The sequence below is a fragment of the Perca fluviatilis genome, chromosome 22 (genome assembly GCF_010015445.1).
Source record: "Perca fluviatilis chromosome 22, GENO_Pfluv_1.0, whole genome shotgun sequence".
Taxonomy (NCBI): Eukaryota; Metazoa; Chordata; class Actinopteri; order Perciformes; family Percidae; genus Perca; species Perca fluviatilis.
The window spans coordinates 3,545,781-3,571,779 of NC_053133.1; the positions used below are offsets into that span (position 1 = coordinate 3,545,781).

The 25,999-nt window shown below is 42.2% G+C and overlaps 2 protein-coding genes across 3 annotated transcripts in view; one reads left to right on the forward strand and one right to left on the reverse strand.

Annotated features, from left to right (window-relative positions):
• Window positions 1–9,286: 9,286 nt before the first annotated feature.
• On the reverse strand, window positions 9,287–24,598 carry alg14 (ALG14 UDP-N-acetylglucosaminyltransferase subunit). The gene is made up of 4 exons (XM_039790530.1): window positions 24,404–24,598; window positions 18,447–18,595; window positions 17,087–17,209; window positions 9,287–9,585 (listed from the first exon to the last, which is right to left on the reverse strand). The coding sequence occupies exons 1-4, from the start codon at window positions 24,546–24,548 to the stop codon at window positions 9,355–9,357; spliced, it is 648 nt and encodes a 215-aa protein (XP_039646464.1). The 5' UTR covers window positions 24,549–24,598; the 3' UTR covers window positions 9,287–9,354.
• Window positions 24,492–25,999, forward strand: part of steap2 (STEAP family member 2, metalloreductase) — a 67,762-nt gene continuing 66,254 nt past the window's right edge. For both annotated transcript variants that reach the window (XM_039790528.1, XM_039790529.1), the window contains exon 1: window positions 24,492–24,968. The gene's annotated coding sequence lies outside the window, so the exon portion shown is untranslated. The remainder of the gene's footprint in view (window positions 24,969–25,999) is intronic.

Here is a 25,999-nt window from a genome sequence, read left to right on the forward strand (position 1 = left end):
GTACTGTCAGGCGCCGCCCTCATACTCTGCTTCTGACTGGCTAGTAGTCCTTACCTAGGTACTGTAAGGGCACAACCTCATACTCTGCTTCTGACTGGCTAGTAGTCCTTACCTATGTACTGTCAGGGCCGCGGCTCATACTCTGCTTCTGACTGGCTAGTAGTCCTTACCTAGCTACTGTCAGGGCACCGCCATACTCTGCTTCTGACTGGCTAGTAGTCCTTACCTAGGTACTGTCAGGGCGCCCTCATACTCTGCTTCTGACTGGCTAGTAGTCCTTACCTAGGTACTGTCAGGGCACCCCTCATACTCTGCTTCTGACTGGCTAGTAGTCCTTACCTAGGTACTGTCAGGGCGCGCCGCTCATACTCTGCTTCTGACTGGCTAGTAGTCCTTACCTAGCTACTGTCAGGCGCACCCTCATACTCTGCTTCTGACTGGCTAGTAGTCCTACTGTCGGGCACGCGCTCATACTCTGCTTCTGACTGGCTAGTAGTCCTTACCTAGCTACTGTCAGGGCAGCCCTCATACTCTGCTTCTGACTGGCTAGTAGTCCTTACCTAGGTACTGTCGGCGCCCTCATACTCTGCTTCTGACTGGCTATAGTGGTTACCTAGGTACTGTAAGGGCACGACCTCATACTTTGCTTCTGACTGGCTAGTAGTCCTTACCTAGGTACTGTCAGGGCAAGCCCTCATACTCTGCTTCTGACTGGCTAGTAGTCCTTACCTAGGTACTGTCAGCGGCACGCTCGCACTCTGCTTCTGACTGGCTAGTAGTCCTTACCTAGCTACTGTCAGGGGCGCGCCCTCATACTCTGCTTCTGACTGGCTAGTAGTCCTTACCTAGGTACTGTCAGGGCACACCCTCATACTCTGCTTCTGACTGGCTAGTAGTCCTTACCTAGGTACTGTCAGGGCACGCGCTCATACTCTGCTTCTGACTGGCTAGTAGTCCTTACCTAGCTACTGTCAGGGCACGCCCTCATACTCTGCTTCTGACTGGCTAGTAGTCCTACTGTCAGGGCACGCGCTCATACTCTGCTTCTGACTGGCTAGTAGTCCTTACCTAGCTACTGTCAGGGCACGCCCTCATACTCTGCTTCTGACTGGCTAGTAGTCCTTACCTAGGTACTGTCAGGGCACGCCCTCATACTCTGCTTCTGACTGGCTAGTAGTCCTTACCTAGGTACTGTAAGGGCACGACCTCATACTTTGCTTCTGACTGGCTAGTAGTCCTTACCTAGGTACTGTCAGGGCAAGCCCTCATACTCTGCTTCTGACTGGCTAGTAGTCCTTACCTAGGTACTGTCAGGGCACGCCCTCATACTCTGCTTCTGACTGGCTAGTAGTCCTTACCTAGCTACTGTCAGGGCACGCCCTCATACTCTGCTTCTGACTGGCTAGTAGTCCTTACCTAGGTACTGTCAGGGCGCCCTCATACTCTGCTTCTGACTGGCTAGTAGTCCTTACCTAGGTACTGTAAGGACGCGACCTCATACTTTGCTTCTAACTGGCTAGTAGTCCTTACCTAGGTACTGTCAGGGCAAGCCCTCATACTCTGCTTCTGACTGGCTAGTAGTCCTTACCTAGGTACTGTCAGGCCCGCTCATACTCTGCTTCTGACTGGCTAGTAGTCGCTTACCTAGCTACTGTCAGGGCACGCCCTCATACTCTGCTTCTGACTGGCTAGTAGTCCTTACCTAGGTACTGTCAGGGGACGTCTATACTCTGCTTCTGACTGGCTAGTAGTCCTTACCTAGGTACTGTCAAGGGCCGGCCTCATACTCTGCTTCTGACTGGCTAGTAGTCCTTACCTAGGTACTGTAAGGGCACGACCTCATACTTTTGCTTCTGACTGGCTAGTAGTCCTTACCTAGGTACTGTCAGGGCAAGCCCTCATACTCTGCTTCTGACTGGCTAGCAGTCCTTACCTAGGTACTGTCAGGCGCAGCGCTCATACTCTGCTTCTGACTGGCTAGTAGTCCTTACCTAGCTACTGTCAGGGCATGCGTACCATTCTCTGCTTCTGACTGGCTAGTAGTCCTTACCTAGGTACTGTCAGGGAATTGCGCCCGATACTCTGCTTCTGACTGGCTAGTAGTCCTTACCTGGGGTACTGTCAGGTAGCCTGCGTTCACTTTACTTCTCGGACTGGCTAGTAGTCCTTACCTAGGTACTGTAAGGGCACAACCTCATACTCTGCTTCTGACTGGCTAGTAGTCCTTACCTAGGTACTGTCAGGGCACGCCCTCATACTCTGCTTCTGACTGGCTAGTAGTCCTTACCTAGGTACTGTCAGGGCACAACCTCATACTCTGCTTCTGACTGGCTAGTAGTCCTTACCTAGGTACTGTCAGGGCACGCGCTCATACTCTGCTTCTGACTGGCTAGTAGTCCTTACCTAGCTACTGTCAGGGCACGCCCTCATACTCTGCTTCTGACTGGCTAGTAGTCCTTACCTAGGTACTGTCAGGGCACGCCCTCATACTCTGCTTCTGACTGGCTAGTAGTCCTTACCTAGGTACTGTCAGGGCACGCCCTCATACTCTGCTTCTGACTGGCTAGTAGTCCTTACCTAGGTACTGAGCATGTGCGACTCCCAACAAAGATGGAACAGAAGTGAGATGTCTCACTCTGTAGCTAAAACAGAGAGCTCACACACAGGGTGAAAAGAGGAACTGGAGCAATGTGCAGTACAACAAAAATATGGTGTTTTTTGAAAATTAAACCATGTAAACCTATTCTGGTACAACCTCTAAATACAATTATGAACCTCAAAATGAGCATAATATGAGCACTTTAAATCAAATTTTAACATTTGAAGGTTTCATAGAAATCATTGAAATTAGCAGCGGCTGAATGATATATTGTCCAAGTTATTTGCATCCCTTGCTCTTATTAAATTGTTGCCAGCTACTGTTTCTGTTAAAACTCTAAGACACTTTTTTGGCGTTTACTGACTATCATTGGTGACACTAAACATCCCCTCCATTCTGAGTTTAAGCTGATCCCTTCAGGGCAAACACCAACATCTGTAAGAGATCTTTTATACCCAATGCAATAAACCTAATTATTAAGCTCCACCAATCTGCACCTTTCTACATAAAAAGAATATTGTGCACTGTGTATGTTGTGTGTATGTTTGCAATGATGTAATGTTATATATGTAATGTGAACTAATGTAACAGGATGTTATTTTCGGTGAGACCAAAGAGGATTTCCCGGTCTCGGGTGGTCAATAACAAACTTGCACTGTATTCTACTTGCACTGTATTCTATTCAATTCTAATCTATTACTATGTGTACAATTTCAATACTGACGGATATTGTTGACACTTCCCGATATTGTTTGTTACTACTGTCCCTTTCTTGCTATTTTTACCTATATGTACTCCTTATTTGTATTATATATTTACTTTTTTTATAAGCATTGATACAAAGGTTGCGATCTTCATCTCTTTGTACTTGTAGAATGACAATAAAGATATTCTATTCTATCACTTGATAAGCTTAGGTGGAGATGCAAATTCAACATTAATGTTGTGCAATTTTATTTACACTATGCTCAATTCAAATCTTTTTCCTTAAAAAAAGAGATTGTGACCATAATTCTGAGAGAGAGAAACAATTCAGGTGTTTGTCTCAGGTCTCTAAAGATAAAAGATTCCCTTCCAATTTCAGAATTCAGACTCAGGCTACATTTACATTGCTAAGGTTTTGGTTTAAATATATATATTTTGCTACGTTTACACCTCGCATTCACACTGCTCTGGTTTTTCCGAGCCCCTAGTCTATGTCCACGACGTTTCGTTTCTGGGACTGTTTAGGTGCCGCCGGAAATTTCGCCCGATATCCCTCTTTTCAGCCGGATGTCCGTCCCCTTCATCTTCCTTTGTGTTGGCGTTCTAAAAGTGACAAAAACCTGAAAAAAAACTATGCCAATTATTTTTATTACTTAGTAACGGATGTGATTTAAAATGCAGCAAAGTACAATACTTCAAACAAAACATACTTAAGTAAAAGTAAAATTGAAGATTTTAAAAAGTAAAAAGGATGCACAAAAAAACGACTCAACTGCAGTAACTTACAGTAAGTTACTTTCCACCTCTGGTCTCATAGTCCATCACACTCGTGAAACAGGGAACCCTATTGCCAAAATTACCAAATTTGGGGTTCGACGCGGTGACCTTTCAGACCTCTGTGGTAACGTTATTTCTGGACATGAAGTAGCTGCAATGCAAACGCCTGACTCGGTTGCCAAAGTGGACTGATGATCACAGATCTTTCTATTCATAGCAAAGAGCCTCTCTTCGCAGCATAAGTACTGATATGCAAATAAAGAGTTATGTCATCGTCCTCCTGCGGCCAACCCCCGCAGGGTGAGTGTCCAGAGTCGTGACCCTGTTCTGGGCCGTGTCAGAAATCACTCCCCTTGCTCTCTCATGCACTCCTGCCAACATGACAGACGCGCCATGACTTTTCTCTCCAGTGAGCAACTGTAATTTTCATTTGTCAGCAGACAATTCCAAAGACTACCGTGCACGTGTCACTGGAACTACTGTTCACGTTTCATTGTCAGACCTTTTGAGAGCAAAATTTAGGACATGCGTTCTAGATCTGCAAAGATCAATGTCTTAGTTGTCAACTATTAAATTAATCGGCAACTATTTTGATAATCGATGAATCTGTTTGAGTAAAAGACTTCCTTCACCACCGCCAGTGTCTAGACTCCATCGGGGGGGTATTCCTGCCTACTCATGGCCTCTCTACCTCTCTAAAAATGACACAGCGATGGAGTCTAATCGCCAACGACGCTGTACATTTCAACCTTGTGCATCATGTGATGAATAAACCTATATGCACCTTTCAACGAAGTCTCTCCTGATTGAAATCCTGTGGGCAGACTCATCAATTGTGTCTCCTATTAGCTGCAGCTGTGTTTAGCCTTCTGTGCTAAGTCTCTAAAGAGGTTTCCTTGCGTCAGTGCAAACGCTAACGGAGAACCGCTTTATTCTAAAAGTTATTACAGCTACATAGATGCATTGTACAGTTTGTAGTTGATTATTTATTGCTTTTACAGTGGCATACCTAACACCAAAAAGATATTATATGAATATGTGACATTGTCGTCTTGATTTGCCTTGGAATTAAGTTGAACGAGAGTTGTCGGTTTCCCAATGTTCCCTCAATCAGTAACTGTTTTTTTAAAGGTCCCATGGCATGAAAATTTCACTTCATGAGGTTATTTAACATTAATATGAGTTCCCCCAGCCTGTCTATGGTCCCCCAGTGGCTAGAAATGGTGATAGGTGTAAACCGAGCCCTGGGTATCCTGCTCTGCCTTTGAGAAAATGAAAGCTCAGATGGGCCAATCTGAACTTCAGATACAGTATTAGGGGACCACTAAGGTCTATATAAAAGAGACTTCAGATACAGTATTAGGGGACCCCTAAGGTCTATATAAAAGAGACTTCAGATAAAGTATTAGAGGACCACTAAGGTCTATATAAAAGAGACTTCAGATACAGTATTAGGGGACCACTAAGGTCTATATAAAAGAGACTTCAGATACAGTATTAGGGGACCACTAAGGTCTATATAAAAGAGACTTCAGATACAGTATTAGGGGACCACTAAGGCCTATATAAAAGAGACTTCAGATACAGTATTAGGGGACCACTAAGGCCTATATAAAAGAGACTTCAGATACAGTATTAGGGGACCACTAAGGCCTATATAAAAGAGACTTCAGATGCAGTATTAGGGGACCACTAAGGTCTATATAAAAGAGACTTCAGATACAGTATTAGGGGACCCCTAAGGTCTATATAAAAGAGACTTCAGATACAGTATTAGAGGACCACTAAGGTCTATATAAAAGAGACTTCAGATACAGTATTAGGGGACCACTAAGGTCTATATAAAAGAGACTTCAGATACAGTATTAGGGGACCACTAAGGCCTGTACAAAGAGACTTCAGATACAGTATTAGGGGACCACTAAGGCCTATATAAAAGAGACTTCAGATACAGTATTAGGGGACCACTAAGGTCTATATAAAAGAGACTTCAGATACAGTATTAGGGGACCACTAAGGTCTATATAAAAGAGACTTCAGATACAGTATTAGGGGACCACTAAGGTCTATATAAAAGAGACTTCAGATACAGTATTAGGGGACCACTAAGGCCTATATAAAAGAGACTTCAGATACAGTATTAGGGGACCACTAAGGCCTATATAAAAGAGACTTCAGATACAGTATTAGGGGACCACTAAGGTCTATATAAAAGAGACTTCAGATACAGTATTAGGGGACCACTAAGGCCTATATAAAAGAGACTTCAGATACAGTATTAGGGGACCACTAAGGTCTATATAAAAGAGACTTCAGATACAGTATTAGGGGACCACTAAGGTCTATATAAAAGCATCCAAAGAGGACCATGTCATGGGACCTTTAAAACCTTTTTATTTTCATTTTTAGTTTACATCCTGTACATTCAGTATAATGTATTCCCATTACAATTTCAATATGAAAGCAGCATAAACAAACATTTCCAGGGGACATTTCAGACATAGGCAAATACATTCCTCCTCAGTCATTCTCAGAGGGTCCAGTTATTTTGTTGGCATCACTTTCCATGTATTCAGTCCATTTTCTCCAGTTCTTGTCACGGATATGTCTTTTGAGTTTTAGTTGGTACGTCAACTTTTCCATTGAATAAATATACCGGATGACTCCAAGCCAGAGTTCCTTATTTGGAGGTTCAGCTCTGAACAAATTCTTAGTATCGGTCCATTTTCTGAATGGCATGCGTATCACACTATCCCACTTACCTAACCAGTGCCCAGAATCCAGTTCTGTGTAGTGATTCCCTAGCGGTTGAAGGTAGGAGCGGTGACCTGAGTGTGAGTGGTCAGTGTGAACACATGAAGAGGAGATGAACCCTCCTCTCTTATAACGTGAAGCAGCTGTGTGTTTCCTCTCCACAGATACAGATCGGTCTATAAATAGCCCCAGATGTCCGAAACCTTTGGTCCCTCTCTTCCCTCCTCCCGTTCGGTTTAGTTCAACAAATCATCTGAGAACTCATCCTGTCCTGTGCTGCGTCCAGAAACAGGAAATACAGCACAAAGAAAGAACAACAGAGCCGCGACAATGCTACGGACACCAACACCTAAACAATTAAAACAATACCCCTTTAATGGAAAAACAATTGTTACAATTGTATATTAGTTAATTCAACTTAAGTTAATCATTATTTTACTGTTAACTAACAACAAAATGAGAATAATGTTACTATTAATAATACTAATTATTAGTTATGCTATCATTTATGTTATTGTAACAGTTTATTGTTTCTCACATAACATTTCACATATTATATTAAAGGAATATGCCACCATTTGTTGAAATAGGGCTTATCACGGTCTCCCCTGGCTGTAGATAGGTGGGCCAATGCGTTTTTTGTCTCAGTGTAAGTAATTAGGTTGTTTTTTTGTCTTTTGTTGGCTCACTTTTACTCACAACATGCTAACCGGCAACATAGGATTCCATTCACTACGCTAAGCTAACTAGAGGCGGCGCTGCCGGTGTTGCACCGGACTAAAACGATGCATGCACAAAAAATGCGTTGGCCCACCTATCTACAGCTAGGGGAGACCGTGATAAGTCCTATTTCAACAAACGGTGGCATATCCCTTTAAGTATTAGTTAATGATTAATAAATTGTTTTCTCGAGTGACCTTCTAAAATCCACAAAGTAGGATTAACATTAAACCTGGATTAAATCACAGTTTTTCATAATCTCACCACACCAAGCTTCAAACTCAAAGTAATCATTCCAAACCTCTTTAAGTTCAATTAAGTTCAGTTCAACCCTCGGTACACCTACATTTCTTTGAGCCTGTTATTCTGACCTTTCCAGTCCCGGTTTAAACTCTGATCCCTGACGGACTAGTCTACCGTGTATCCACAGCGTTCCACTTCTGGGAAATTCTGCCGGATGCACTCTTTTCGGCACCGGGGCTGCCAATAAACCAGAGCACGTTTTCCTCCCATCCAGGAATTCTGTGTGGACTAGCCAGACCTTCCTTCAGCGCGCTTAGGAGGAAGGTCTGACAAAGCAAGATTTAGAATCATTAATTCTAACATAACTAATAATTAGCCAGCACTCTGCCATTGGTGCGTTCAGGTGAATGAGCGGCCAACCCCTTGTAAAGTAACCCGACTCCGCCAGATGGATCGCTTCGCATTTGTTCGGCATATCCATCTGGGAACTTACCGTTGGAGAACTTTTGGGAAGGGGCGAAAATCCTGGTTAGCTGATTGGATAAACCATCTGTCTATCACCACCTTTGTTGGTGATAGACGGGCCAAATCAACCAATCAGATCAACGAAGCGTATGAAAATACAACCATAAGCCAGGCTAACCCCTGCTGCTGCAGGCAAAGCATAGCTCGTTAGCTCAACAAGCAAGCAACACGTCGGTAAAGGATATTTGCCGTTTGTGTAACGAGAATTTAGGAATAAAAGGCCCCATTTCAGGTTCCTGGACCATATTCCAAAAGAAGGATCCAAGAGGAAAAAGCATTAGCGAGTGGCTAACAGAATTAGGGCTACCGCTGTCTGAAAATACTGGTTAGCTGATTGGATAAACCATCCGTCTATCACCACCTAAACCCGCCTCAAAACCAACGCCGATTGGTCGGTCGTTTGGCGAACGGCTCCAAATGTTCTCTATCTCAAGATGCCAGACTGATCTGCGAGTGGAAAACTCACCAGATCAGGACGCTCTCACCAGGCTACTTGTAAAGTGCTTTGGATAAAAGCACTACTGTATATATAAATGTAGCCATTTACCATTTTTCTCAAGAAAAGCATCATTGTGCCATCTTGACTTTGTTTCGCTCCGCACGGAATTCTCAACGTGGCATCATGACTTCGCGTAAACATTCACGCCACTTTCCTAAAGCCAAGTGGCGCGTTATCTGTACGCATTTTGAGCTATCCGCGTATGTCTACGCTGCATACAGCGGACAGCCGTCTGCAACGTCTCAGCGTAAACGTACACGCCACAGAAGAAGCCAATTTAAACTTTCAGCGGGGGAAGTTTCAAAATCTGAAGAAATCCAATTTTATTTCCCTCTTAAGAGATATTGTGAATAAGAGCTAATGTTTATATACGTAACATCAAATGTCCTGTATTTAGAACCTTGCACTCTGTATGAAATATCAAACCTACACAATGATTCAATGAAACAACCTCTAGACAAAACTCAAAATATAAAAAATAGAGCATTTATTCATGAGCATTACAACATGTTTATACGTGTAACAGATGTCTTCACACTATTCTTCCGAGGAAAATGGATTTGGGGTACTTGTCTCTCAGAGAGGACCACTGCACAAAGAAATAGTCCGATAATGGGTACAGGATCTTTCCCGTGAGTGACAGCGTCTGCACCCGGCAAATGCTTTCAACATAAACAAGCAGGACTTTCTTCAATCCCAGAATTCCAAGCAGCAGTCCTGCCACACACAGGGGAACGCAGGTCCCTGGGCCGTTGCACAACACCTGAAACAACAAAGCACACACACACACACACACACACACACACACGCACACAGTTTAATCCCTGGGTGTCCAGTACAAAGACCGACTGATTTGTTGTTCCATCATTTTATTTGATACCCTGCAGCCAATCAGAATCAAGTACTCACCTAGACTAGTGTTCATTTTGTCACCTATTTTTTATTTAGTCTTGTGCCAAATGTCCTTGTTAGTTTTAGTCATATTTAGTCATTCGCATATCTTTTCTTTTGTTAGTCAAGTTTTACCCAACTAAAAGTCTCGTAGTTTTAGCCAAAATAAAACTCAATATACGTTATCTTAGTCAAGTTTTAGTCAAAACGTCTTTTTTTAAATAAATTATTTCTGAGATCATTTCTGATTAAGATAGAAATGCGACCAAATATCGAGAAAAAAAAAAAAATCACAAAAAAAAAAAACACTTGGTCATGAATATTAATTCAAATTTAGCAATTTGATGAAGAATCCGCCTTAATTATCAAGAGAAAAAAAAAGCAGCGGGCCTGCGGCGAAAAGTTGAGACCGTCTCAACCCCACGCCACGCTGCGGTGGCCAGTCATGGAACCAGAGGTCAGACTTGTTAGGGGAGTTCTGAGCTCTGGTTGGAGGCGGTGGGAGAGTCCTGGAACAGGAAACAGGAATCATCACTGCCTCAAGAACGTTTTAAAAAACACCAAAACACAAGCTCTGAACTGCCTGGGAGTTCGTGGAACAGCTGAATATTTGCCTACAACAACAAAGCACTCGCTATGTCCCGCTCCTCTCTTTTCTTTCTCTCGCCCCGGTGAAATAAAGCTGCCTTCAAGTGCAGTCGGAAACATAAAAATCTATAAACAATCTGACGGAAAACAGTGATTGTGAAATATAAAGTCTACTTGTGCTTTGTTGGGGAGGGGGGGTTAAGAAGACAACAGGACGTCACACAAAAGGGCCGTTTCATTGACCCCCCCGCCGAACAACTCTGCGGAGAATTGCCGGATTGCTATTTTTTTTTTTTTATGGTCTGAATGCCCCGTAATTAACAGAGCAAAGAGAGCATGTGTGAGAGTCAGTGGCTGCAGCTCAGTGAGACTCAAAGACAGAGGGGGGGGGGGGACTGCTGGGATGAATAAGTGGCCTCAGGGCTGAGGAGGGAGTAGGGCTTTACAGGAAACCAGACAGAGCTGCTCTGGAGTCTGGATAAGTCATCATACAGCGCCGCGACACACACACACACACACACACACACACACACACACACACACACACACACACACACACACACACACCACACACACACACACACACACACACACACACACACACACACACACACACACACACGTTCAATCATTCTCAACGATCGACAGAGAACAGCAACTTTACACCCACAAAATCAAATGCTTCTTGTTGCAGCAGATGTGAAGCATTGCAATTACAATCCTTTTACTTTTTAACCGGTAGAATTAAGTGGTCAGTGCGATTACTTTTCTTTTGTTGCTGTGCAGTAAATCAACTTAAAAAAAAAAAAGCCAGAGTCTGCCATAAACATTAGCAGATTTCACCACTTGATCCTAAGCTCCATCTGGCTGCGGTAAATAAAACTCTGGGCAGGGAGTTGAGATTTCCATCTCCAGACATTTCCAGACCCTGGAAAAATACATACGCTTACATAACCTGGATACTGTCAGCTTTCTTAAAAGGAACTTGGCTTCTAACACCATCGTTTGGAGAAACAGCTTCCATGGCCATGTGTACACTTCGCCCCTGGATTCTAACAGGGTTTTTACATGGGGGGTGTTTGCAGGACAAACACAGGGACAATGCTGCTGGGACAACTGCACAGGAGTGTCCACGTATTCCAGTGATTTCAAAGCTCTCCAGGTTAGTGTATCACTTAAAAAAAATGCAGACCTTCGTTCGAAAATGGGACACTGGTGGGGGAATCTGGTCTAAAGGCTCTCATACACCAACCCGATAATCGGCCGTCGGACAGTCTGGCGAGGTCGGTGACTCGAGTCTGTTCGGTGCCGTCCGTCGGCCTTCATTTGGGCCGACCTGACTTGCTTGGTCGGAGGGCGGGCAGACGGACTCAATGACCAATCTGATTGGTGGAGTGCTAGCCTCTTGACTAGCGAATCCGTGCACTTATGTTAGCGTGACTAGAGCCTCTCAAAATCTTGACGAAAATCTTTTAAACTGACCTTTGTCGATCTGAAATGAAGACAGATTCAGCAACTGCACGGCCCATTTCTCTCTTCAAATGTTTTCAGAAACACGTTTCGGTGAACTACCTTCGTAAAATATGAGATTGCGTTCTGAACCATTATGCCCGGTTGTAACATCTGGGAGCAGCCAGACCCACGTGACGCGTTCGTCCAATCAGCTGCCGGTGCCGATGTATTACGTCTCGCGCACGCGCAGAACGTACGCTTCGGTGTGTTCCGAAGAACTTTTTGGACCAACTCGGGGACACTGACCAGTCCTCCTGACGGTCGGCCGTCGGGTTGGTGTATCAGGGCCTTGAGGATAGAGGGGGCCGTATGTTGAACATAGTGTCAAGCCCAATGATTGGTGTTTTGAGCTATGTAAATAAATTGGACCTGACAATTGAACACTGTATTTTTAAAAAAGGGAATTGGGGAATACATCTTTTTTTTCTCTTATTCTATTCACACATGTTTCAGGTATCATTTTCCATCTAAAATTAATTTGTTTCCTGCTTTACATTTCCAGACCAGATAAGACTGAAAACCAGCTTTTCCCCCAGGCAGGCAGGCAGGCAGGCAAAAGCACCAACCCCTCCTCTCCATCTCCTCCCTCTAGAAAGACGTGTGCAATAAACCCCCCAAAAAACTGGACATGCAATAAATACATGTATATAGTGTCACCTCATCGTGTTTATTTATCTTGATTTTTTTTTTTTAGATTTCACCATTTAAATGTTCCATTTTGTTGTTATTTTCTATTTGACCATTTACATTTAATATTTCAGTTTGTCTGTAATTCAAACTGTCATACTGAGAGCTGCTAAACTGTGTTTGGTTGTTGGAAAACAATGACAATAAAGATCTATGCAGACCTATTCTGCATGTCATGACTGCTTTAAATTACAGATGCAGTGGACGGGTTAGCTCAGTCCTCGACGCAGCGGCCGCGGGTTCGACTCCGACCTGCGGGCCCTTTGCTGCATGTCATCCCCCCCCCCCTCTCTCTCTCTCCTTTCATGTCCCCATCTGTCCTATGGAAATAAAGGCCTAAAATGCCTGAAGAAAAAGAAAATTACAGATGCATCTGACTCATGGCAGAATTAGTACCAGGGTTTCCCCCAGTGTAAGATGCCCCCCCCCCCACCCCCCAAGCCTAAGCCACTGGGTTGTTAGAAACTTAGAGGCCATCCACACGGAACAATTTTTTGTGCAAACGCACATGTTTTGCATCGTTTGGGCCGACCGTCCAGACGAATCCTGCAAACGCACTGCCTGAAAACGCACTTTTTTGAAACCTGGTCTCAGGGTGAAAAAATCCGAAAACGGCTCTCGTTTGGCTTCGTATGGATGGTAAATACGGATCCGTATCGATGATGTCATCGCCACCCCCCTCTTTTACACCCTCTCCCACGGCCTGCGTTGAAGCTAAGCAAGCACATCCCATCTCCATGGTCAAACCAGCTCACTTCATCTAAATACTGTGTCTCTGCTCCCTGACCCTTCCCTCTGGATTCTACACAAGATATATTGCTAACGTTATGTAGCTAACGTTAAACATCGCTAAAGTAGCTGACCGCTCCAGCAGCGAAGTAACGTTAACGTTAGCTGCTATGGCTATCTGTTTATAAAGTGGAAGTAGACAATTGATCAACTAGCTAGCTAATCTGTCTGCTTATAAACTCATTGAACGGATTATAGTAACTTTTACCACGGCTTATCGTAGAAAGGCTACTGCAAGAAAAACGTATAGATTATTAAAAAGACATCATTCATGGATCATTGATGTTTGTTTGACTGCCGATGTTAGAGCTAGCTAACATTAGCGCGCTAACATTAGCGCGCTAACGTTAGCTCGCTACTAGCGCGCTGCAATCATGCAAAATAAAAAGCAATCCAACAGCACATTATACAATGTAAACAAAGACACGTTTTCTTGCGGCAGCCTTTATAAAATGAGCAGTGGTGAAAGTGATTATAGTCCACGGATGTATTAAGAGAACGTTATAATCTAGTCATGTCATGATGGGAAGTGGAAGTGACTATGCTCTTCTTCTCCGTTTTTGGTGAATTTCTGTAGCAGAAACAGTGCCGCCTATAGGCCTGGAATATGAAGTAGCGTGTTGAGTCATTTACAAGTGGATTTGTTTGGACGCAACTTTTCTTGAAACGAATCCAGGGAAGACGGGTAAAAAAAAGATTGTTTTGGTACGTGTGGACGGGGCCTAAGACATACAGTAGTCATACTGTATTTTCAAATCTCCAGTTAGCATTCAATTATGGCTCCTATGAAATCTGTGTTATAGCTTTTTTAAGTTCTCAATTTCCACAATTTGGTCCATGAGTCGGTTATCCCAGAAGCTATAGGGCTCTACATTAGTGCTGCCATCAGGCTGTGTCTGGCCCCAGACGGGCCCTCAACGGAAAAAAGACACTTGCCACCGGGCTAAACAACCTTTCTGGGGGAAGCTCTGCATCGGCCATATGGCAGAATCAGTACTGGGGCTGAACGATTTGTGGAAAATAAATCTAATTTAATTTGTGTGCCAGATATTGCGATAAGCGATTTTTTTTTTTTTAGCTACATATTGCACCGTCATGTTCATGATCATGTTTAATAAAGTTATAAAAAAATAAATGAAAAATCCACTGAAAACAGGACATTTCTGGAAACGATCTGTGTTATGTAACAGTAAATAGAATAATAAAAAGAGGAATGAAGGGCACCCAGATAGCTCAGTTGGTAGAGCGGGCGCCCATATATAGAGGTTTACTCCTCAACACTGCGGCCGCGGGTTCGACTCCGACCTGTGGCCCTTTGCTGCATGTCATTCCCCCCCCTCTCTCCCCCTTCATGTCTTCAGCTGTCCTGTCAAAATAAAGGCCTAAAATGGCCCAAAAAAAAAGGGAGAACTCCAAAACATTCAACTATTAATTCACATTGAATTAATCGCGGTCTTCAGGATTAGCTAATCACATACTTTCAAATCACAATTTTGATTGTGAAAAAGGTTAATAGGTCAGCCCTTAACGGTACCAGGCCCGTGAGAGCGGCTGGAGGTTTCCGACTAAATCATAAGCCTGCCTGGAACATTCCTGGCACTAAGGCCCCCCGGCTTTGTTTTCCAACCAGCCACCAATGGACCAGAGGGTTCTGCTGGACAGACGTCCGCGGTGAGCGACCGGTCACAGGTCTGGAATCTGTTTAGGTTGCACAGGTCACACGGAGGCAGAGAGAAACTACACCATCTGTGCTTTATCAGAGCTGATAACGCTGACTGGTGTTTAGGTCACGGACAATAACTGCATGTACAGTAGTGCACTGCAGACTCCTTGCTGTCATTTTCGTTTTTTTCCCCAGATTATTTACGTTCCAAACAAACGACAACACTTCCACTAGCAATTTTAATCTATACCAAAGAAGTAGTTCCCATGCAAAGTGTCCCCAGTGTGTGTTCTGTGGTTTATCCAGAGCAACATTTCTGGAAAGAGATGTGGTTGATGAATTCCCACGTGTCCTTTTTTCAATGTTGTGAGCAGCACAAATTCAAATTCTATTCATATGTATTGACGTAGTGGGGATTTGTCCTCAGACTAAACTAAAACTTGGAAATAGAAACTTAGAAAACAGCCACTGAGGCACCGTATCTTACGCAGGGAGAAAAGGGTTTATTGTCCAGGCAAAGATGGCGTTTTGTGAGGTTTATTTTCTATTTTTTTCTGACAAGGAACAATGGCGTCTCTTGGCTCTGGTAAAAAACCATCGGCTAGAGCTGCTTAAGACACTCAAGAGATTATTTTGTTAGTTGAAAGAAAAAGTAACTTTTAAAATGTAACTTTTTTTTTGTAGTGGTGCCTTTGATAATTAAGTCAAAGTTCAATTTGTTCAATAAAAGAATGTAGGAAATTATTTCCTTTAATTGGGTTTTAAATTCAACAAACAATATGTTGTGTTTCGGCAGAACACTGAAAGCAGCGGAAATGCAGAACTGAGTGCACTTTAATATGTTTATTTATCGCAAGCAACATCGTTATCGCGATATTCAACAACGGCATCGCATATTCTCCTCAAATCGTGCGGCCATACCATCAGCCCTCCCCCAAGCTTTTGGCGAAACGCAACCCCACATCACGCTGCAGTGGCCAGTCACGCAACCGGCGATCGGACTTCGTCGGTGTGGTTAGAGGCGGTTTGAGAGTCCCGGAAAACAGGAAACAACACTGCCTCCATCTCTGCCACAAGAACGTTTTATTTAAAACACCAAACACTAGATCTGAACTGGCCGGGAGTTTGTTGAACAGCTGACTGTTTCCTGCTCCTCTCTTTTCTTTCTCTCTCCTGTGAAATTAAACTGCCTTCAAGTGCGGTCGGAAACGTCGAGATCTATAAACGATCTGAAAGAAAACATTAATGTGAAATATAAAGTCTACACTAAGTGCTTTGTTGGGGGGGGAAGACAACAGGACGTCACACAAATGGGGCGTTTCATTGACATCTACCCCTCCGCCCCCCCCATACCCCACCGGAAGCAGATTTTATTGTCTCTACCAGTACTTTACACAACAATCAGGTGTTTATTAAGCTAGTATCTACCTTCCACTCCAAGCTCTCCTACAGTTAAAGCTACGGTGCGTAGTTCCTGTCTCCCCCATGAGGAATTCTAAGTAATGACAACAAAACTGTCGGCGCGTCCACATGATACAAGCCTTCTTTGAACGTGCAACGCACCACCTCGATGCAGTTGCTAGTAGCCAAGGAGGACACGGAGGATTAAAAAACCATGATGGACTCTTCAGAAGAGGTCATTATCTTCACTCCAGTTTCTGCGTGTGAAAGTCGCCGGACGCCCCAATCTTCTGAACATAGTCCTACTGAGAAATCCAGAGAGAGTTGTGTGGAGCTGATAGTCTTCATTAGCTTTGTAGCAACTCATTTGGTAATGGCTTGAATGTAACGTACGTTCATTAATATCAAAAAGTTTGGCACTAAAGCTTTAAACTCCATGCCTTCTCTATTTCTGCCTTGAACGCCCCGCGGCTCGCCTGTAAATAAACCTGCTGCGTATCTTTAGCGGAGCAGAGAGTCGCTTCACGCGCTCTTCAGGGACGCCTCGTGACGCGGCTGGTGGAATATCAAGCATCGTCTTAAATGGCAGCGACTGTACGCTTGTCCCGCGGCGCCTCCGGAACGCAGCGCAGACGCGCCCGGTGGAGGATAGGGGTTAGGGTAGACAGGTATTTTGCTGCTTGAGAAAAAAAAGAAAAAAAAGAGTTAGCGACTGGTCTCTGGCTCCACTCACCATGTCGGGTCGGAGTCTGAACACCAGAGGAAGGGAGTAGCGCAGGGCGTCCAGGGTGCTGAGGACAGAGGAAGCCCAGGACTGGTGGACCTCCCGGCTCCGTGGGATGCGACAGATGGTGAACTGGGGGAAACAAGGGCACATGTCTTTCAGGAGGCGCTCAGACACGGCCCCATTCGTATCGCATACAAGCAACAGAGTTGTATTGGGATCAAACTAGCTTTAAACTCTCCCATCTCAGATTTCACAGCCTCTCAACAGCGCGTGAACAGGTCAGTGGTTTTCCAATGAGTCTACACTTTTCCACACAAATCACCAAACAACATCTTCCTATTTTTCATCTAGTGGTATCTTACCATGCAGATCCATTAGGAGAGATTTCTGGCACCAGCTCAATCAAATGGAATTTCTTCATTTGTGGTGCACAAGGCATTCAAAAATATATATTTACAGATAGCAAATTGTCTTTCAGTATAATCCACAGACCCCACTTTAACATCGATAGAAAGAAGTTCCTTGGGCATCCGGGCAGGTACCGGGTACCTTTGTTTAGGGCTGAAAGAACAATTATTTTCATTGTTGATTAATCGGTCGATTATTTTCTCGACTAATCGATAAGTTGTTTGCTCTATAAAATGGTGAAACATGAGGACCAGTGTTTCACAAAAAGCTCAAGATGACATTCTCAAATGTCTTGTTGTGTCCACAACTCAAAGACATTCAGTTTACTGTCACAGAGGAGAGAAGAAATTAGAACAATATTCACATTTAACAAGCTGACAACAGAGAATTTTGACTTGGTTATTTAACCCTGTCTGTGGGACCCATTTTGCACACGGTACACCCATAACTACACACATAACTATTACATATGAGGTGTTCGGGTCTACTGGACCCGAGTGTAATAATTGTAGGTGCTATGAAGCTATGTTGTCTTTCTGCACCTGCTATTCCCACACAAAGTTACAAAATTGTTACATTTCAAGCACGTTCACCTGTTCTGATTAAGTTCTAAAAAATAAGCACCAAAAAAAATCCTTTTTTTTTTTATCTTGAGTAACTTATTCATTATCGACTTGTGTCGTCATACAGATAATACTATAAATAACACATTTGAACAAAACACATTTAAAGCTGCAACCGTGTGTGCTAATCAATTAAGCCATTCAACAGAACACTATACTGTAGTAAAATCTTTCATTCAAATCAATGCTCAGCCTACTGCATGTTCCTCTTCATCACAGTTGTCTCTCACTGATATGTTATAGGTTTAACGTAGGAATTGGTTTAGTGTGTACTGCTGCCACCTAGTGGCGCGCGCACACACACACACACACACACACACACACACACACACTACCTGTGACTCAGAGTCTAAGTGTTTGGAGCTTTCAAAGGTGCAGATCTTCTCCTCACTCATCCTGTCCGTGTCGGCGATGACATAGTGTCGAGGTGTGTATGCTGCCGACAGGCTCTCCATCAGCCGCAGGATCTCTGTGGTGTGACCGCCTGGAACCACACACACACACACACACACACACACACACACACACACACACACACACACACACACACACACACACACACACACACACACACACACACACACACACACACACACACACACACACAGAGGGGGAAAATGTATGGTGATTATTGTTTTTGCGACGATTTTTAGAATGGATTCTTTCCCTACATTCCATTTTTTTTATTCCATTTTTTTTTTTTTAACAGTGATCAAGCTTAATATTTTCTGTTCATACGGTACCGCTGACGGCGACTACATCATATCCGTTTCCAGCAAAACAGAGCGAAAGCAGAAAATGCAGAAAATCCATGTTATGTTCTTCTTTACAAAGGAAATAAACATCAGACTGACTGACTGACATGTGATGTCATTCTTCTTAGAAAAACAACTAGTTTTGATATGATATATTGTCTCTAGAAGTGTACGATTCAACTTTTGTTTGTGTCAAAGAAGGAAAAGATAAAATCGCAATACTTCTAGAATCTCAATAAATGAAAAATAGCAATACAAATCCAATCGGTAGCCATTATTCCCACCCCTAAAAACGACTCAGAGGGGGAAGCCCTACTGTCAACATGCTTTTGGTGGGGGTCTGGGTTTTGTTCTGGTTTGGTCTTGGTCCCTCAGTGTGAAGAGATGAACAGCTAATGAAGAGAAAATGAATGCCTCACCACACTTCCAGTATATTTTCCTGCACAAAGCCAGCTTCATAAGAACTAGTTTCCTCGGTTTGGTGTAAAAGAATCTGACCGGGCTGCACCGAGTCCTGGGCTGCATCCCCAGGTCCTGGACTTGCCTCCCTTCCTCACGTCTTTAGTTGTCTAGATCAGTGTTTCTCAAATGGGGGTACGTGTCCCCCCTAGGGGTACTTTGGAGGACTCAAGGTGGTATGTGACACTTTTTGCTAAATGTTTTTCCAGTTCCGAGGCTGTAGTTACTTCGGTCATTTTATTTTGTCGCCGTTTTTGAAGTTTGTCACCTTTTTTCGAAGGTTTTGTCGCTTGTTTTGACCTATTCTTTGCCTTTCTTCCTTACTTTTTTCTACTGTCTTTTTTTTTTTATCTTCAAAGTTTTTTTTTCTTTTTTCAAAGTTTGTCAATTTTTTCAAATTATTAGAATTTTTTGACACCTTCCTTCTTTCTACTGTGTTTTTCCAAGGTTTTGTCTGGTTTTCTTTTTAAGTTTTTGTCGCCTTTTTCCCATCAGCATTTAAATGTTTTGCAGGTCCAAGGCTGTTGTTTAGTAAATCTATCGCTGTATTCTTCCTCTTTATGGAGACTTTTTTTTTAACCAAAAAATATTAACGCTGGTCAGGGGGGGTTAGGGGGTACATGGCTTAAAAACAATGTTCATAGGGGGAACATTATTGAAATAAGCTTGAGAACTGCTGGTCTATGTGAACCATAGACAGTTAAAACCCCTCAACGTCTTTTTAACACGTGATGCTATGTATACAACTCCTATATTTAAGTAGTTACTCATGCAACACATCTTTGGAAAGCTACAACTCTTGTGATTTCACTGATACAAACTATTTCAAGACACGATAACAACAGCAGGTACAATCATCCCCTATGTCTGAGTAACAAACAACTACAAAACTGAGGTAACTCACCTTTGAAGCCTCATTGTAATCCACAGATCCATAATATTCTAACAAAAACGGTCTTGTTACATTGACAAAAGGTCCAGACGATCAAATCCAGTAAACAATTTAGTCCAAACATATTACGACATTAGAATATATCCACGGACAGCTGTTTTTAAATTTCAAATTTTGCGGCAGTTATTTAATATTTTACTGTATTTCCTGGAGTAAATCTTGTTTGCATATATTTTTTTGCCGGTATCTACTATCAAAATGGCCCCTGCACTCTGACCTTTTGATTGACACCTCACTTGAACCAATAGGACCTTCCTGGTCTCGTCTACAGCCTAGAATAGCCAACGAGTGCCTGCGGTGAAAGAAGGTGCACGCCTTTATTTTGTGCCAATCGCAACCGGTTGTGCCGATGACTGACGTTTTGTATAGCCAATGAACTTTTTAATATGGAGAACTGATGCTTTTGTTGCGGTAGTACAGTTTTATATATCTCAATGAGTACAATCCTAAACATTATCTGTGTAGTGCAAACACCGGGCAAAAACACGCCACCTCACCCACTTTCTGCATCCTAAACCAAAACAAAAGAAGTTGAGAATGGCGAAAATTAGCAAGTCAAGAAGATATGGGATATACCCTCCAAGAAGCAGTGGAGGAATGTACCCGGCAACGTGAAGCGACAAGTCAGAAGAGGAAATGTCTGAGAAAGACAGTGAAATGTCTTGCATCGACTCCGTGGCAGAGGACATGGTCCTAGAGGGAGGAGACATTACTTCGACAAGTGAGTATTTTACGTATATAACGTTACTGTATATTTGGACAGGCTGTGACCTGGAGCTCACCGGTGCGCTTCAGTTTGACTGTTGAAGAGTGTTTAGATGATTTCAATGTTTACTAATTTAGAGAATGGATAGTTCGCTAAGCTAACCTTAGCTTGCTAATTTCACCAAGCTATCATGCTAACGTTACACTAAATGAGCCAGACAAAGTTGTCTCTCATCTAAAGGCAACCCTGCTCTCTACTCTGCTCGCTGAGAGCTCCACAGCTAATGTTACACATTTATGTTGCACCACATTTACTGCAAGAAGTGTTGCAAAAGAAAACGTTTGAGTAAATACTGCATTACAAGTTTGCACCTTTTATTGTATTTATGTAAATATCTATGGTAATATCTACACATTTGTTAATATTTTTCGATGGCTTCGCATTCAGAACATTAGTTGTAATTACTGTTATTTCTTTATTTTCACATTATAGGAAATGTGATGTAGATATGGATTGGGAGCCAGCTACATCTGCACCAGTGAGCAAGTGGCCACATGGAGTGGAGCAGCAGGACAGTTCCAGACATCACACCACCACAGCCCACCTTCAGACCCAGAAATGTCCCAGGACCCCAGCTCATACTGCGCTCGCACGTACACAGCCCTACAGTTGTTTCAACTCTTTTTTTACCAACTCTGTTTTGAAGACAATACTTCAAAAACACCAACAACTGTGGCTCAACACATCATTCAACACCCTCTATCCCATGGATTGATCTGACATTGCAGGACATGTTTGCATTCATGTCTTTAATTGTTTACATGGGTGTAGTCAAATGCTTTTCTTTCACTGATTACTGGCGTGGGGGTCATCTTTATAGCTTGCCGTTCCCGAGACTGTTAATGACTGGTAAAAAGTTCCTCAGGATCTCCCAGGATCTCCCAGTCCCTTCACCTCAGCAGCTCTGTGATGCTGCTAATGATGAAAGGAGAGGCACAGGAGCCCTGCAACCGTCTTGGTAAGATAAAGCCGCTCTACGAGGAGATGAGGGACTCCTGCAGAAGAAACTATCACCCTGGCCAGGAAATCGCCATTGATGAGCGAATGGTTGCCTCAAAAGCCTGCACTGGTCTGAAACAGTATATGAAAAACAAGCCTGTTCGCTGGGCATATAAACTCTTTGTTCTGGCAGACTCCAGGAACGGTTATACATGGGACTTTTTTGTTTATGAGCGCAGAGAGAGGGAGAGATGGTGTAGTCTCATGTCATATGATCGTTAACAAATTTAACACATCAGCAGAGGTGCTCATTTTCCATACAGGTTTATTTAGTCGCTTGACGGTTAACAGTGAAGTATAGATTTGATTTGCTGGGTTCCTGCAATTTATAGATATGTGTATGTAGATATGTAAAAAGTTATATAGTAGTACCCGGAATACTTTTTCAGCATAGCACTTGTTTTACTTTGTTGACCATTTTTACCAACGGTTCCTTTATGGGTCTTCAAATGTCCTTTGTGCTTTGTCACTTGCGATTTTTACAATCTCTGGCATGTTGCCAATAACCTGTAAATATATGTGGATTTAGATGTGTAAATAGTTACATAGTAATGCTTTTTTGCACTACTACATTTTTTACCAAAAGGTCATTTTTGTTTCTTCAAACGTTCTTTGTGCTTTGTCTCATGTAGCAGATAACCTGTACATACATAATTGTATATGTGTATTTAGATATGTTAATAGCTGTAAATATTTTGTTTATACACTTTTATACACTACTTTTCCACCTTACCACTTGTTTTGACTTTTTTTTAAACACAAAGTTACAAAACTGCAATTTATTGTGTTTATGCTTCTGTTACTCTTTGTCAGAAATACTGACAGTGATTCTGGATATGAGATAGGATAGCTCTTAATGTAACCTTTCAATAGAGCCCTGAATGATAACTGTAATGTCAAATGTTCATGGGTAGCAGTCTTTTTAGTCTAGGTATGTGACCATCATTCCCAAGGGTCCTTTTAGGGTCACCAAAATGGCCGTTTTCGTAAACGCCTAGACATATACCCATACAAAAACGGGTGTAAAATATTCATTTTATGAGATATTGATATGAAATTTCAACTGGGACTATGTAAGCCTTCTTGCTATAGCCCCATTGTGTTTTCAGACTAATAGGTCCCAGCAAAGGTCATATACAGGCATTTTTCTATAAAAAATAATGCAGACGGACAAAAAAATATTTTCCAGTATATTCAAACTTCTATTACTCAAAGCCAATAGCACTTACAGTAATTCTAACTGTTGGGAAAGAAGCCTCAGAGTGTTACCTTTCAAATGAAACCATAAACATGCATGTAGAACAAATGGTTCAAGAACAGCTTCCAATTTACTATGGGTATGCCTTGGATAGGCGTTTTTGGCTAATTTTACCGGAGTGTTAAGGGGTTAAAGAAATATATAAATATATATATATATATATATATTTTTACAAATCTTTATTAAATCTTTACAATACAAACAGTAAGAACAAGCAAACAGAGCAATTAATACAGAAAAAAACATTAGTCAAGAGCAGAGCCAGGGGGAGTTTCAAATATACACATTAAAAATAGAGCATAACTGAATGGTTTTAGAAGCTTTCTTATTTTTGGAATCATAGATGGTTTTGATGTACTGTTCAGTTTCCTTACCAAAAGCAATAAAAGAAGGTTTAGAGTTACTAAATTTGGCTTTGTGAATATGATATTTCCCTAAAATGATCAATAAATTAATTAGGTATATTTCTTTCTGTTTTTTACTTCTTTTTACATCTTTCCACAACAAAGAAAACTCAGAGACAAGTTTATCAGTAATGTATATCGGGATAGATCTTTCCAGAAAGTGATGGTGTAGGGACACAGAACAGAACAGGTGCACCATTCTTTCTGGACATATTCCACATAAAGAACAGTTAACACGTATGTCAAGCTTAAACCTAAGGAGATATTACTTAGCAGGATAATACCTATGTATGATTGATGATGAAGACACTTCAGTTAAAGAAAGATGTCAACAAATCAGGTTCTGAGCATGGACGCTTGGCCAATCGTTGCGCGCGAATGCAACAGAAGGGCGGGTCTTGCCTAGAACTGCAGTGGGTTACGCGATATGTCAATGGTTACGCGTTGTTAGCGTGGAAGCTAGGGAAGTAAGCTAGGGCTTAAAAACGCATTCTGTTTGTTCGCTCCTACATACGTGTGCCGCTCTTATGAGCTTAGATTATGAAGTAATGTCTAACAAGTTGAAATGGTAAATTGTATGACGCCAGAGAGCAGCACATAGCTAGCTAGCTAACGTTACTGTGGTGCATTGGGCTAGCCATAGATATATATGGGCTAGCTAGGTTAACGTTAACGTTAGTTATTTGTCATTAACGTTACCTGATCCTGCAACGACGAGAACAGCGACCGGACCTTTGGCTCCAGGTTTATAGTTTGGTCCAGTCTTCACGACAATATATAACCGGATAATAAATAACAAACATGTAAGTAAAATAGCAAACACAGCTCCCTCCAGGACCGCCATGACGGCTACGGCAGCTCTGTAGGATCAAAGCAGAGGAAGTTCGCCTGCTGCTGCTTCTTCTTCTTCTTTGGGTTTAAATGGTGGTCGGGTTTAGATCATACCAACTTTGAGATGCACACCGCCACCTGTCGTACCGGCATATGTAGCACACTATCTAGTTTACATCAGTCAGGGTACGTTTGCTGTTAACGTACCGTTTCTTCATTATATTTGACACACTGCATCATTACGTGGTCAGCATTTCCAGCTTTATTTCAACCTCACGTAGCCTACTTGTCTTTTTACTTTCCCCAGTATTTGTTTAGACCCAGTGTGGTTGAACCTTAATCTGAACAGAACTACCTCCTCTCTTCTTCCTTTACAGCACAGCTGGTGCCTACAACTCAGGTGATTTGTAGGAGTATGCTGCAGGACATCCAGGTATGAGCTCAGCAGTGGTGGAATGTAACTAAATAAATTTACTCAAGTACTGTACTTAAGTGCAAATGTTGAGGTAGGCTAACATGTCTTTTCTTTTCATGCCACATTTTTTTTAGCTTCTACTCCGCTGCTTTTCTGAGAGAAATATTGTACTTTTTACTCCACTATATTCATCTGACAGCTTTAGTTACTAGTTAGTAACTAGATAGATAGATAGATAGATAGATAGATAGATAAATAGATAGATAGATAGATATACTTTATTGATCCCCAAGGGGAAATCCAAGGTCCCAGTAGGTTAAAGACCTCACACACAACATACACATACAGTACATCATAAACAGGATTATAAAATAGCAAATCCACTTGAATAATATGGACAATAAAAGAAAAGATGAATAAAAAAAAAAGGCTTGCAGTGACAGGGCAGAGACTGACCCTGTAATTCAGTCTGCATGGTAAGGTGCTCTATGAGAGGGTGTCATGGTGATATAGTGCAAGGATGAAGTCTAGAGACCAGCATTAAATATGGACAATATAAGAGAATAATGTAGACATAGTAATATAAAAAAAACTATAGCAGTGCAAGGATAAAGTTAAAAAAAGACTAAGCATTAAATATGGGCATGATAAGGGAATAAAGTAGACAGTAGGATAGACACAAATCAACAGTCAATATTAGAGGTAAGGTAGAGTTACTTTACACATTAAGATTTTTGCAAATACATTACATATCAAATCTGATGTTTTATTTTTAATGAAACTAGTCAACAATATAACAGCTGAGATGATGAGACCATTAAACACACAACTGGTTGGATCCTTTACACACACTACAGTGGGAGGAGAGTTCTGCATCGAGCACTTTTACTGTTAATAGGCTACTTTAAGTAGATTTGCCTGATGATACTCACATACTTTAACTTAAGTAACAGGACTTTTACTTGTAACAGAGTATGTTTACAGTAGGGCTGTGCTCGATTGAAGAAATTCTTAGTCGACTAACACTCATTCAATTGTATCGACTAATC